General features: G+C 43.1%; 1 protein-coding gene and 1 long non-coding RNA gene across 2 annotated transcripts in view; one reads left to right on the top strand and one right to left on the bottom strand.

The window, feature by feature from the left end:
* The first annotated feature begins 3,199 nt into the window (after window positions 1-3,199).
* On the top strand, window positions 3,200-4,723 carry LOC307218105. Its single transcript, XR_013839774.1, has 2 exons — window positions 3,200-3,491; window positions 3,578-4,723. It is a non-coding gene; the product is annotated as an uncharacterized lncRNA (long non-coding RNA).
* PDRG1 (p53 and DNA damage regulated 1) overlaps window positions 4,372-13,801 on the bottom strand; it is a 14,794-nt gene continuing 5,364 nt past the window's right edge. The window contains exons 3-5 of the mRNA XM_079980126.1: window positions 9,376-9,450; window positions 7,214-7,294; window positions 4,372-4,823 (exon numbers count right to left, since the gene is read on the bottom strand). Coding sequence (XP_079836252.1) covers window positions 4,741-4,823; window positions 7,214-7,294; window positions 9,376-9,450 — 239 coding nt within the window. The 3' untranslated portion in view covers window positions 4,372-4,740. The remainder of the gene's footprint in view (window positions 4,824-7,213; window positions 7,295-9,375; window positions 9,451-13,801) is intronic.

Raw genomic sequence — 13,801 nt, 5'->3', positions numbered from 1 at the left:
GGTCACAAGTGACCTTTGTCCAACCACACAGGTCCATCATGGGATTGCGTCGCTTAACCCTTTGACATTCTTTCTTAATTTTTAAAAAATTTACTAAATATGTAACTGCCCTTCATCTGTAGATCTCAGGGTGGGTCACAAGAGAAAAATACAAGATAAAAAACACAAAATACCTAATAAAAGCAAGAACCAGTACCCGAAGTCACAGCCGATTTTGAGAGAAATCAAACTTCATCAAGCACAATATTCGAAACTGATAAATCAGGAAATAGAGTGGAAGATTAAATTAATGAAACAAAAAACTTTTGAATCGGCAAACAAATGTGGGAAACTGCTAGCTTGGCAGTTGAAGAAGAGACAAAAATTAAATACAGTCACAAATTTGGAAATTGAAGGAAGAAACATTCAGAACCCCAAGGAGATTAGAAAGTGCTTCCAGAAATATTTCAAAAAATTATATACTCAAGGGCCGCAGGATGAGGTTGAGATTAAACAATTTTAGGAGAAAAATGGACTTAAAAAATTGTCACAAGAAAATAGATCACTCCTGAACAGTAAAATAACACCTCAAGAGATTGAAAATGCCATTCAGAACATGAAATTGGGAAAATCTCCAGGACCAGATGGGCTAACCTCCAAGTATTATAAGACACTAAAAGACTACTTGATACAACCACTGATGGAGGTTAGCAATGAAATTATGGAGGGGAGGAGGGCGCCGGATTCGTGGAAAGAGGCATTCATCACATTAATACCTAAATCGGATTCTGAAAAGACACAACTTAAGAACTACCGTCCCATCTCCCTGTTAAATGTGGATTACAAAATATTCGCAGATGTCCTGGCAAACAGATTTTAAAAAGTTTTAAATGAAGTAATTCATAAGGACCAGGCAGGCTTTCTCCCAGGTAGACACATGTTTGCTAATACAAGGAACATTATTGACATTTTGGAACTTCTGCAAACAGACATAAATACAAAAGCAGTGTTAATTTTTATAGATGCGGAGAAAGCCTTTGATAATATCTCTTGGAAATTTATGAAGGGAAATTTAAAAGAAATGGGAGTGGGTCGGGGTTTTGAGAATGGGATTGATGCAATATATTCAGAACAAAAGGCTAAATTGATAGTAAACAATGTGGTTACAGAAGAGTTTAAAATTGAAAAAGGAACACGACAAGGCTGCCCGATTTCCCCTTTGTTATTTATATCGGTTCTGGAGGTGCTCTTGAATATGATTAGAGGGGACCGGTTGGTGGAAGGGATTCAGGTCGGAGCGAAACAATATAAACTAAAAGCCTTTGCAGATGACCTGGTTCTGACCCTGCAGGAGCCAGAATCTAGTACAATAAGAGTATTACAATTGATTCAAGATTTTGGTCGGGTGGCGGGATTTAAACTAAATAAACAGAAAACTAAGGTGCTGGGGAAAAATTTGACAGATACAGAGTCGGAACGGTTTCAGAGAGAAACAGAACTAACTGTGGTTAAAAAAGTAAAATACCTAGGGGTAAATATAACAGCAAAGAATCTGAGTCTATTTAAGGATAACTATGAAAAATGTTGGTCTGAAATTAAGAGAGACTTGGATAGTTGGACAAAATTGAAGCTTTCCTTGTTAGGCCGTATTGCTGCTGTTAAGATGAATGTATTGCCAATAATGTTGTTTCTGTTCCAAACATTGCAGATTGTGGACAAGACAGAGTGTTTCCGGAAGTGGCAGAGAGATATTTCTAAATTTGTCTGGCAGGGCAAAAAGCCCAGAATTAAGTTTAAGATACTAACTGACGCAAAAGAAAGAGGGGGCTTCGCCCTGCCAGACTTAAAGCTGTACTATGAAGCCGCAGCTTTCTGCTGGCTAAAAGACTGGCTACTTCTTGAAGACACTGATGTACTGGACCTGGAAGGTTTTAACAACACTTTTGGTTGGCATGCATACTTATGGTATGACAAGGTTAAGATCAATAAGGTCTTTAAGAACCATATTGTCAGGAAAGCAGTACTTAATGTCTGGACAAAATACAAAGACTTATTGGAAAACAAAACTCCGAGGTGGCTTTCACCTCTGGAAGCCAAGGCCCGAAAAAGACCCAATATGGAGGCCAAATGGCCAAAATATTGGTAAGTATTAGAAAAAGATGGAGATAATTGGAAATTGCAGAGTTTGGAGAAAATGAAGGATAAAGTGCGAGACTGGTTACATTACGCTCAGATTAAAGAAGTTTTTAAGAATGATAAAAAGGTAGGGTTCCAGGTGGAGAAATCGAAGTTGGAAACAGAATTGTTAGAACCAAAGACTAAGGTATTATCAAGAATGTATAACTTGCTGTTAAAATGGAATACACAAGACGAAATGGTTAAATCGGTTATGATAAAATGGGCTCAGGATATTGGGCATAATATTATGTTTGAGGACTGGGAAAGGTTGTGGACCACTGGGCTGAACTTCACTGCATGTAATGCTCTGAAGGAAAATGTAATGAAAATGATATACAGATGGTACATGACCCCAGTTAAACTTGCCAAAATATACCATTTGTCTGATAATAAATGTTGGAAATGTAAAGAACATGAAGGTACATTCTTTCACCTCTGGTGGACCTGCCCTAAAGTGAAGGCCTTCTGGGAAATGATATATAATGAGTTGAAAAGGGTATTTAAGTATACCTTCACTAAGAAACCAGAGGCCTTCCTTCTGGGTATTGTCGGCCAGAAGGTGTTAAAGAAGGACCGAACATTTTTTATGTACGCAACAACGGCAGCAAGGATACTTATCGCTAAGAGCTGGAAAACTCAAGATTTACCCACGCTGGAAGAGTGGAAGACGCAGCTGATGGACTATATGTAACTGGCCGAGATGACTGGTAGAATCCGAGACCTGGGAGATGAGAGGACTGAGGAGGACTGGAGGAAATTTAAGATTTACCTACAAAAATATTGCAATTTGGTTGAATGTTAAGAAGGATGCTAGATCATAAATAATGGCCCACCACTGAATTAGATTTGATTTCGACGATAAGCGAGATTAAGTAAAATATAAATTTATTGGAGAACTGATAGATTTTATTTAAATGAGCGGAGATAAGATTGTAAACAAGTGGGTAATTTGCTTGGAAAATTTTTTATTTTTTGTAACGATGTAAGTGCGAGCAGGAGACGTGGGGGAGTCCAAAGAAATGATGAAACTATGTTATAAGATAAGTAATGTTGTTTATTTATGTATTTTTATTCAAAAACCTTAATAAATATGTATTAAAAAAAAGCAAGAACCAGTAACCCCCTACCCACTTAGGCAATGCCACCTGCAGTAGCTGCTCCCTAGCGCCAAGACAAATCACCACAGTAACTTCCATTCTGTTCCGTTGCTGCCGAGTTCTTTGTCTTCTCTGGAGCTTAAGGGATCTGCCTACTGTTGATGGACATGTGGGTGAGCTTGCCATGACGCCTATTCCATAAAGCTCTGGTGATTTCATCGTCAAAGAAGCAGAAATGTACCTGGAGGATTTTACATAGAATACAATGTGAGAGTGGGAAGACAGGAGCCACAGCAGGCTTCCAGGAAGTGGATTGGTGGAAGTCCAGGCTAGGATTACAAGTGACTTCACAGAATCTTATCTCTAAACCTACGTCCCCACTAGACTCCTCAGCACCCTCATCGTGTAAAAATGGAAACTACAGTGGTACCTTGGTTTAAGAACAACCCTGTTTACGAACTATTCGGTTTATGAACTCCGCAAAACTGGAAGTAGTGTCCCGGTTTGCAAACTTTACCTCGGTCTAAGAACGGAATCCGAACTGTGGAAGGGCACCGGCGGCGGGAGGCCTCATTAGGGAAAGGGTGCCTCGGTTTAAGAACAGTTTCGGTTTAAGAACGGACTTCCGGAACGGATTAAGTTCGTAAACCAAGGTACCACTGTACTGGTTAATGCAGTCATTTAACGTACAGGATGAAGCTTCTTTTGGAAAGCCGGGAGTGGAGAAGTTTGCCACCTACTGGTAACACAAGGTGCAGATTGAAAGAGACAAAGCCAGGATTCCCGGGCTCGATTACCCTGACTTAAACCAATGATCAGCGCCTACAGTTCCATACAGCACGCCCAATTTTAAGCTGGAAGAAGCTGCGCAGAAGGGCCAGGTGTTTGGCAGGAGCTGAGGGAGGAGGCAAGCATTCCCAGCTGTGCCGTTTGGCGTTTTCGCACACCTGGCTCACAACCCCCTTCCCACAGCAAGACAGCCTGTTGAGCAAAGGGGGCCTGTGTGGCTTTCTGGGCTTTGTGCCCAGAGTTTTAACACATAGGAATTGATGAGCTCGGGCGAAGAATCTTAACACGAGCAAGCTGAACAAAAGAAGACTTTCCATCGCCACACCGCTTTTGGATTTGAGCATACAATTTATTAGTACAAAGACGTGTGCATAGTGTCCTGTTCCTGCCGCTTCCTTTCCAGCAGTCGGAACTCAGCAACCCATCTTACGATGACAACATTGCAACCTCTTACTCTTCGGGCTTCAATGCTTGTGCTTCAGTCAGACTGTCACAACTGCAGAAGGACACCAGCTTGAGCATTTTGCTTCACCCAAGCCCAAACCTCTCCAACAAAGGATGCCAGGGATCAGGTGCTCAACAGCTCAGGAAACCCCCTTCTTCAGGCATATATGAATCTGCCTTTTGAAAAGCGAGCAGTTCTCTCAAGTTTTTTCTGTGCAGGAGACGGCTGCTAAATCCGCACCAGGAAGCCGCTTCAACCATCCACCACGTTTCTCATGAACCGCATCTCTTCGGCGCTCAAGGGCTTCAGGCTGTAGCCTTTCAGCTCTGGCTTACCTTTGGAAAGAGCAAGGATTACATGAAAATGATGTACAGATGGTATATAATACCAGTGCAGATAGGAAGAATGTATAAAACTGGCTCAAACACATGTTGGAAATATAAGGAAAAGGAAGGGACTTTTTACCATATGTGGTGAGACTGTAGTAAAAAATTTTAAAAATTGGGAAATTATATATAACGAGTTGAAGAAAATGTTCCAATTAACATTTGTAAAAAAGCCTGAAGCATTTTTGTTAGGGAATTGTAGGACAAGACCTGCCAAGGAAACTGAAAAACATCTTTATGGATGCGACAACGGCGGCAAGAGTCTTAATAGCACAAGGATGGAAGAACGAGAAAATCCCGACCAAAGAACTGTGGCAAGAAAAATTGATGGACTACGCGGAATTGGCGAAATTGACACACAAACTACGTGATAAGGACAAGTGTGACTTTAAAGACGAATGGGAACCTATTACAAAGTATTTAAAGGAACAACAAAATGAACTGGACTCCTTGGCAGGGTTTGAATAAACATACACAACTTTTTCATTGGTAACATATGGACAGATAAATTAAAGATCTTTACCATTTTATAATATGCAGAGAATAATATGTGCTGAAAAACCAGAGAGAGGAGCTGAGGGAGGTCTGGGGGTGGGGGTTTTCTTTTTGGGGGAGGGGAAAATTGGGGGGAGGGGGAATGAGGATGATGTATTTTTGATAAATTGTTATGTTGAAATTCTTAATAAAAATATTTTTTAAAAAAAATAGGAAAGAGCAAGGAGATGAAGAGTGTTAAAAAGGCTGGGAGGAGCCATAGTAGAAGCAGCAGCCGAGCCACTGGGGAATTTGCAGCTTCCTCTGCAAAGTGTGGCTTTGGCTCCCTTGCCTGGATTGCTGGGGACTAGGTGTACCATCACTGGCTGTGAAGTGCTCAACGGTAAAGGACAAACATTTGGCCCAAGAAGCTTAGAGCTGGGACTGAGGTGAGCAAATACAGTTTGAATTGATTCAGTTTCTGCCAAAGGACGCTCAGAAGACTACAGCCTCTTTGGTGGGGGACGGGGAGAGGAAAGAAGGAGCCTGGTCTGGAATAGCATGAGGGACTCGGCGACCTTCAGGCCCTGCAGCTTTATGAACTGTCAATAAGGGATGAAGAAGAAAAAAACATTCCGCTGTGGCAATGCGGCTAAAGCTTTGCTTAATGATGCATCCTCCCCTGGACACTGATAGGAGGGTAGGAGGGAAAGGGATTTAGACCATACAAACTAGGCAAGGCATCCTTCACACAGCCAACCATCATGCGAATGAATTTCAAAAGGTACAGGGCAGGTAAGGGAACCCCATGCCCCCCCTCCCACAATGGAAGTTTAAAACCTTTTGCTCCATGCTGCGATCCCAAATCGAAATCCCCCCAAAAGAAATCCTGCAATTTGCGCTGAAAGAAAAGCTTTGATTGGCAGAAATGGGAGCGTTTACTCCAGTGCAAATAGTAGGTGTGTGGGGCCTGATCCCAGGTCGAGACTGCTGCAGGGGTGGCCAAGATGAAAACCTCCCTACCTCACACTAGGACTCATTTATAGCTTTCCTTTATACTTCATTGGAAGCCACCCGGAGTGGCTGGGGCAACCCAGTCAGATGGACATGGTACAAGAAATTTTGTTGTCACTGTTGTTTGGCAGAAGCCTTTTCTTACAATTGTCTCATTTCATGGAGGAAACACTTTGACCACAAAGTAGGCTGTTCCAGAGCACTCCCCAGCAGTAGGGAAGGTCCAAGGTCTTCTGAGTCTCTGCCAGGTCTCATGGCTGCCTGGTTGATATTGACCAGTGACAGGGCCTTTTCAGTGGTAGTTCCCCATTTGTAGAATGCCCTCCTGGATGAGGTGCACTTGTCTCCCTCATTACTGACTTTCGGGGGAAATCTCAAAACGTTCCTGTTCACCCAGACATTTGATGGTTGAAAGACATTGTCCCTGAGATCACTGTTTTTAGAGCGTTGCGTGGTTGTTGTATTTCTTTTGTTTGATTATTGATGTGTTTGCTGCCCTGAGGTCCATTGAGAGGAAGGGCAAGATCTAAACTAAACAAAAACCAATAAAATTACCCTGCCTCGCCTCAGCTTCCACTACACCCCTTGCTTAGCTTATAGAGAACACCCCAATAAGTACACTTGAACCAGCCTATTCTCAGATATTTATAAGCGTACACCTGTTCTTAAAAGAATAATCCTGTTCACCCCAAAACACTATGGTTATCTCAAACCACTATTGCTGATCGAGATGGCATGAAGAGTGGAGGCAAGAAGGCAACTTCTAAGCCCTGAGCACTTGATCAAGAGCCAGCCAACCCATTGTTCCCCATCAAACACAGCCACCTTATTCCAGCCTGTCTGGCAAATACCTTGAGCTTCCAGGAGGCGGTTGACCTTCACTTTCAACTCCTTCCGCAACTTGGCTATTTCTTCATCTAGGAGTTCTTGATCTGGAGAAAAAGCAGTGACATGTCATCTGGAAGATTTAAGACTCACTACCTGAATTAATCCACTTTACTCCCTGCTTTGTCTCTTGGGTGCAAGCACTGTGGTAGGAGTCTTTCTTTGCACTGGAAAGCTTGCCATTGTGTTGTATTAAGATGCTGCCCCACCTTTCAACTCATTAAAGGTAAAGGGACCCCTGACCATTAGGTCCAGTCGTGGCCAACTCTGGGGTTGCGGCGCTCATCTCGCTTTATTGGCCGAGGGAGCCGGCGTACAGCTTCCGGGTCATGTGGCCAGCATGACTAAGCCGCTTCTGGCGAACCAGAGCAGCGCATGGAAACGCCGTTTACCTTCCCACCGGAGCGGTACCTATTTATCTACTTGCACTTTGACATGCTTTCGAACTGCTAGGTTGGCAGTTCCCATTAAAGCTTCAGTTTAAACCAGTATGAATTACATCTCACTGGTGACTACAAGCCAAAGATTTTTATTTACTGCAACTAAACACAACAATTTGGGGACATCTCTTGCACACCAACAATTTCAATGAAATTCTAACACATGGATTTTGCTGTACACTACTAATACTAATTATACAAATACTAAACTAATACACTGTTGTAAACTGCTGATATATTTCTATGATACAACGGTATACAAATATTTTTGTAAATAAATACAAATAAATAATACAGTTGCATTTGAAAGGAGGATGGGATTTTCCCTCAAGGCTGGCTGGGTAACAGTTCAGGGGCTCTGTATAATGTACAATTTGGCTGATTTGCTTCAGTCACTTTAGGCCTCAAAAGCTGTTGTTATTTAATTTATTTAGATTCTCTAGAAACACACACAGTTAATACAACGTTGTCCCCATCTTCAAAAGGGGGGGGGGGAGACTCAGGTTACTACCAACTGGTCACCTTGACATCGATACTAGGAAATGTCCCATAGCAGATACCGTATTTTTCGCCCTATAGGACGCACCTTTTCCCCTCCAAAAATGAAGGGGAAATGTGTGTGCGTCCTATGGGGTGAATGCAGGCTTTCGCTGAAGCCTAGAGAGCGAGAGGGGTCGGTGCGCACCGACCCCTCTCGCTCTCCAGGCTTCAGGAGAGCTGCAGCGCCAGCCCCACAAGGTCTGGGGACAGCGGGGAGGCAGAACGCCGCCATCCCGCTGTCTCCCGATGTGGTTTGGAGGCTGACGGCGGGGAGACGCGTGCTTTTCCCTGCCGCCAGCCCCGCAAGCTCCGGGGACAGCTGGGAGGTGCAGCATGTCTTCCAGCTGTCCCCGGACCTGGTCTGCAGGCAGGCAGCGGGGAGAAGAGCGCTTCTCCCCGCTGCCGGCCCCACAAGCTCCGGGGACAGCTGGGAGGCGCAGTGTGTCTTCCCGCTGTCCCCGGACCTGGTCTGAAGGCGGGCGGCGGGGAGAAGAGCGCTTCTCCCCGCTGCCGGCCCCACAAGCGCCTGGGGGGGGGGAATAAATCTTTTCCCCTTTATTTCCCCCCCAAAAAACTTGGTGCGTCCTATGGGCTGGTGCGTCCCATGGGGCGAAAAATACGGTAATTAAACGGTTAGCAGTTAGAAAAGGATGCTGTGATTACTAAGACCCAGCATGGGTTCCTCGAAAACAAGTCACTGCAGGTTAATCTCATTTCTCGTAGAGTTACAAGCTTGGGGGATCAGGGGAATGCTGTGGACATAGTGTATCTTGATTTCAGTAAGGCTTTTGACAAAGTCCTCTTTCCCCTTCAGTGGTCAGTTGCTCAGCTTCTCCCCCCCCCCCCCCCCCGTCTCTGGGGACAATCATCCCCCAACCAGCACTTTGAGAATCTCAGCTTTCATTTTAAATAATATCAAGCTGGTTGACAGGCCTCATAATTGCAAGGTGCGGGCAAAAGTTTGACAACATGTGACAAAACCTTAGAAGCTAGCATGCACTCAGACGGCATCTATCACATCAGCACAAAGCTGCCAAGATGGTACTAACTATGAAAAGAGAACCGAGATGATGAACTGCAAATTGACTTGGCTCTCGAAACCACTGATTTTTCCATGCAGATGACAGAAAAAGTAACGGGGCTCTTACCTCTCTGCAACATGTCCTTGGTTTTTGCTTTCCCAAACTGCACAAACATGTTCCCAAAGCAAACCATGACTTTATCTGAAAACAAGAAAACGAATCTGCATTAAAGAATCATAGAATTGTAGAGTGGGAAGGGACCCTGAGGGTCATCAAGTCTCACCCAACGCAATGCAAGAATCTCAACTAAAACACCCACGGCAGATGATCATCCAATCTCTACTTAAAAACCTCCAAGGAGGCAAGGAGAGTCCGCAACCTCCTGAGCGAGTCCCTTCCACTGCCAAACAACTCTTTCCATCAGAAAGTTCTTCCTAATGTTTAGCTGGAATCTCCTTGCTTGTCATCTGAATCCACTGGATCGGGTCCTACCTGATTACCTAAAGCAGGCATGGCCAAACTTGGCCCTCCAGCTGTTTGGGGACTACAACTCCCATCATCCCTAGCTAACAGGACCAGTGGTCAGGGATGATGGGGATTGTAGTACCCAAACAGCTGGAGGGCCAAGTTTGGTCATGCCTGACCTAAAGCTCATGAACACCTTCTAAGTCTCTTTCTAAGTCTCATTAGAACAACCACCTAACAAAATAAATACAGTAGTACCTCGGGTTAAGAACTTAATTCGTTCTGGAGGTCTGTTCTTAACCTGAAATGGTTCTTAACCTGAGGTACCACTTTAGCTAATGGGGCCTCCCGCTGCTGATGCACCGCCTGAGCATGATTTCTGTTCTCATCCTGAAGCAAAGTTCTTAACCCGAGGTGCTATTTCTGGGTTAGTGGAGTCTGTAATCTGAAGTGTCTGTAACCTGAAGCATCTGTAACCCGAGGTACCACTGTACAGTGGTACCTGTGGATGTGAACGGGATCACTTCCGGAGCCCCGTTCACATCCTGAAGCGAATGCAACCCGCATCTGCGGGTCGCGATTCGCCGCCTCTGCGCATGACGTCATTTTTGAGTGTCTGCGCATGCGCGAGCGGCGAAACCCGGATGTAACGTGCTCCGTTCCTTCCGGGTCACCGTGGAGCGTAACCTGAAAACGCTCAACCTGAAGCACATTTAACCCGAGGTATGACTGTATACCCAGATCTGCCCTATCCCTTACCAAACTGGAAGCTGTATTCAACTAACTTGTTGTGCTAGTGGACGTCAGCGTGAGAATTCTCACTAGCACAACAGGACTTTATTCCACCTTTTCCTCCCTCTGTGCCCTCCTCAACTCTGCTCAAGAGAGCTGGGAGAACCCCCAGAACAGCACATGGGATGGTGGTGCTGAGGGGAGATGGTTCCACTGGGCTGACAGAAATTCCTGGACTGACAGAACGGTCTCTTTAGCACTACACTTGTTTTTTTTATATATATATAAATATTTATTGAAATTTTTTAAATACAAAATGCAAAAATGATAAACAATATAACATGAATCATAACACATTTTTCAAAACTTCTTTGGACTCCCTCACGTCTCCCACTCCCACTTACATCATTATGACCTTTTTCCAGCAATTTATCATCTTGTTTACATTCTTAAATCTCATTCAATTAATTTAATCTAATAATTTTCCAAAAAAATTTATATTTTCCTCAATCTCACTTATCGTCAAATTCAAATCTAATTCAATGGTAGGCAATTATTTATGATCTAGCATCCTTCTTAGCCTTCTGCCAAATTACAATACTTTTGTAAATAAATCTTGAATTTCTTCCAGTCTTCCTCAACCCTCTCCTCCCCCAGGTCTCGAATTCTACCAGTCATCTCGGCCAGTTGCATATAGTCCATCAGCTGCATCTGCCACTCTTCCAGTGTGGGTAGATCTTGAGTTTTCCAACTCTTAGCGATAAGTATCCTTGCTGCCGTTGTTGCATACATAAAAAATGTTCGGTCCTTCTTTAACACCTTCTGGCCGACAATGCCCAGAAGGAAGGCCTCTGGTTTCTTAGTGAAGGTATACTTAAATACCTTTTTCAACTCATTATATATCATTTCCCAGAAGGCCTTCACTCTAGGGCACGTCCACCAGAGGTGAAAGAATGTTCCTTCATGTTCTTTACATTTCCAACATTTATTATCAGACAAATGGTATATTTTGGCAAGTTTAACTGGGGTCATGTACCATCTATATATCATTTTCATTACATTTTCCTTCAAAGCATTACATGCAGTGAAGTTCAGCCCTGTGGTCCACAACCTTTCCCAATCCTCAAACAAGATATTATGCCCAATATCCTGAGCCCACTTTATCATAACCGATTTAACCATTTCGTCTTGTGTATTCCATTTCAACAGCAAGTTATACATTCTTGATAGTACCTTATTTTTTGGTTCTAACAATTCTGTTTCCAACTTCGATTTCTCCACCTGGAACCCTACCTTTTTGTCATTTTTAAAAACTTCTTTAATCTGAGCGTAATGTAACCAGTCTCGCACTTTATCCTTCATTTTCTCCAAACTCTGCAATTTCCAATTGTCTCCTTCTTTTTCTAATATTTCCCAATATTTTGGCCATTTGGCCTCCATATTGGGTCTTTTTCGGGCCTTAGCTTCCAGAGGTGAAAGCCACCTCGGGGTTTTGTTTTCCAATAAGTCTTTGTATTTTGTCCAGACATTAAAAACTGCTTTCCTGACAATATGGTTCTTGAAGACCTTATTGATCTTAACCTTATCGTACCATAGGTATGCATGCCAACCAAGCTTTAGCACTACACTTGAATGCAACCCCGTTGGTGGGGCTGGGATGGGAGAAAGTCAATGGACTCTGAAAAGCTGCCTGAGAATGAGAAATATTCCACAAGAGAGGGGTAAAGCAGACACTGTCGTTGGACAAAGACGCAGCACAAAGGCCTGGCCTAAGACGCGCATGAAGCAAAGCACCATCGCAGGCCCAGCGCGTTTATTCCTCCTTGCCCTCATTAATGCAAAAGGATTGCTGCGTGTGAGGGAAGCCAGGGAATTTGCTGAGCACAATCTTTCCCCGGGGAGAAGAGGAGACGCGGCTGCCACTTGCGGCAGACATTAGTCACCCAACTTAACGTGTCACCAGAAAACATTTGGATAGGACGGGCAGACTCAAGGCTGGCAGCAAGGGAGCGGGGAGCCAGCGCAATTTGTGAAATCTAACAGTAACTATTACAAGTTATCACTAAACTCTACAGTTACTGCATTATTTCCCGTAGTGGCATCTGCATTTATAGTTACCGGCAGCACTGCAAAAATTCGTGACGCAAAAGCCGTGACTGGGATCAGGCTGATTCCCTGTCCTGCTACTAAGCAGGATTATGAAACTTCTGCTGTCTGCTCTATTGAGCTGATACCGAGAAAAGAAGAGAAACTGCCATTCTTCTGACCTTATAAAGTGATTTATTTATACAGGTGTGGAGGGAAAGGATCTAATTATTAAGAGACAGCGCAACACAGAGCTGAAGACATACCGTATTTCAAATTTCCAAGCATCACATTTCTAGGTGTTCAGATGATTTCCCCTCCACCTAAGTGTACCACATCCCAAAACAATACAAATGCAAGCAATTTAAAACAAACCTAACAAATATAGAAAGTCTAAGGCAAAATCAAAAAGCGGTTTTAACATTTACAGAAGAGGTAAGGCAGTCTGTCAACAAGTAACTTGGTCCTGAGCTGTATAGGGCCTTATAGGAACTTGTCGTTGGACTACATGGAACTTGCGGAAATGACTGGCAGAATCCGAGACCAGGGAGAACAGTCGGTGGAAGAAGATTGGAAAAAATTTAAAGTTTATCTACAGAAACATTGTAGAATTAAGGAATGTTAGAAGGATGTTGGAATGAAGCTATGTGGTTTTAGCAGAAATGTTATAAAGGATTAAGTAAAAATGGATTGGTAATTAGTGAAAGAGGAGAATGTAAAATTATAGTATATCAAGATAAATTTTTAGGATAAAAACAAAGATGGAAAGGATTTGCTGAAATATCTAATTGAATTAGAATACAAAAAAGGGAGGTGTGAGGAGGTCAAGGAAATAAGCAAAGGAAAGAAAGTTATGTAAAGGTTGGATTTGTGTGTTTTTTTGTTTTTGTGCTTTGTTTAACTTTTTCTACTTTTCTTTCTGTAACCTTTAAAACTTTAATAAAATCTATTAAAAAAAAGGAAAAATAAAATAAAAATATAGGAACTTGTCGTAATCATGGTGCATTCAACTTCTACAGCGGCATCTGCAGCCAATTACTCATTTCTACAATTATGAGCTTGTTTCTATCTTCATGCTGGGGTGACCATCTTAGGCTCTCTTACTGTGCATGAAGGAGACAGCTGCATTTGATAAGCTTGCTCTAGTCAAAATGCTCAAGAAGAAATGAAAGAGTTATTCCACATAACAAAATTGCCCTTGCTGTTATCTGAATTCTTTCTATCGCATCCTTCAAAATAATGCTGGCTTAGCAAGGGGGAGTTTCTATTA

This window comes from Podarcis cretensis, assembly GCF_951804945.1.
Source record: "Podarcis cretensis genome assembly, chromosome: 6".
In the NCBI taxonomy this organism is placed as follows: Eukaryota; Metazoa; Chordata; class Lepidosauria; order Squamata; family Lacertidae; genus Podarcis; species Podarcis cretensis.
This window is presented reverse-complemented; position numbering and strand designations above follow the sequence as displayed.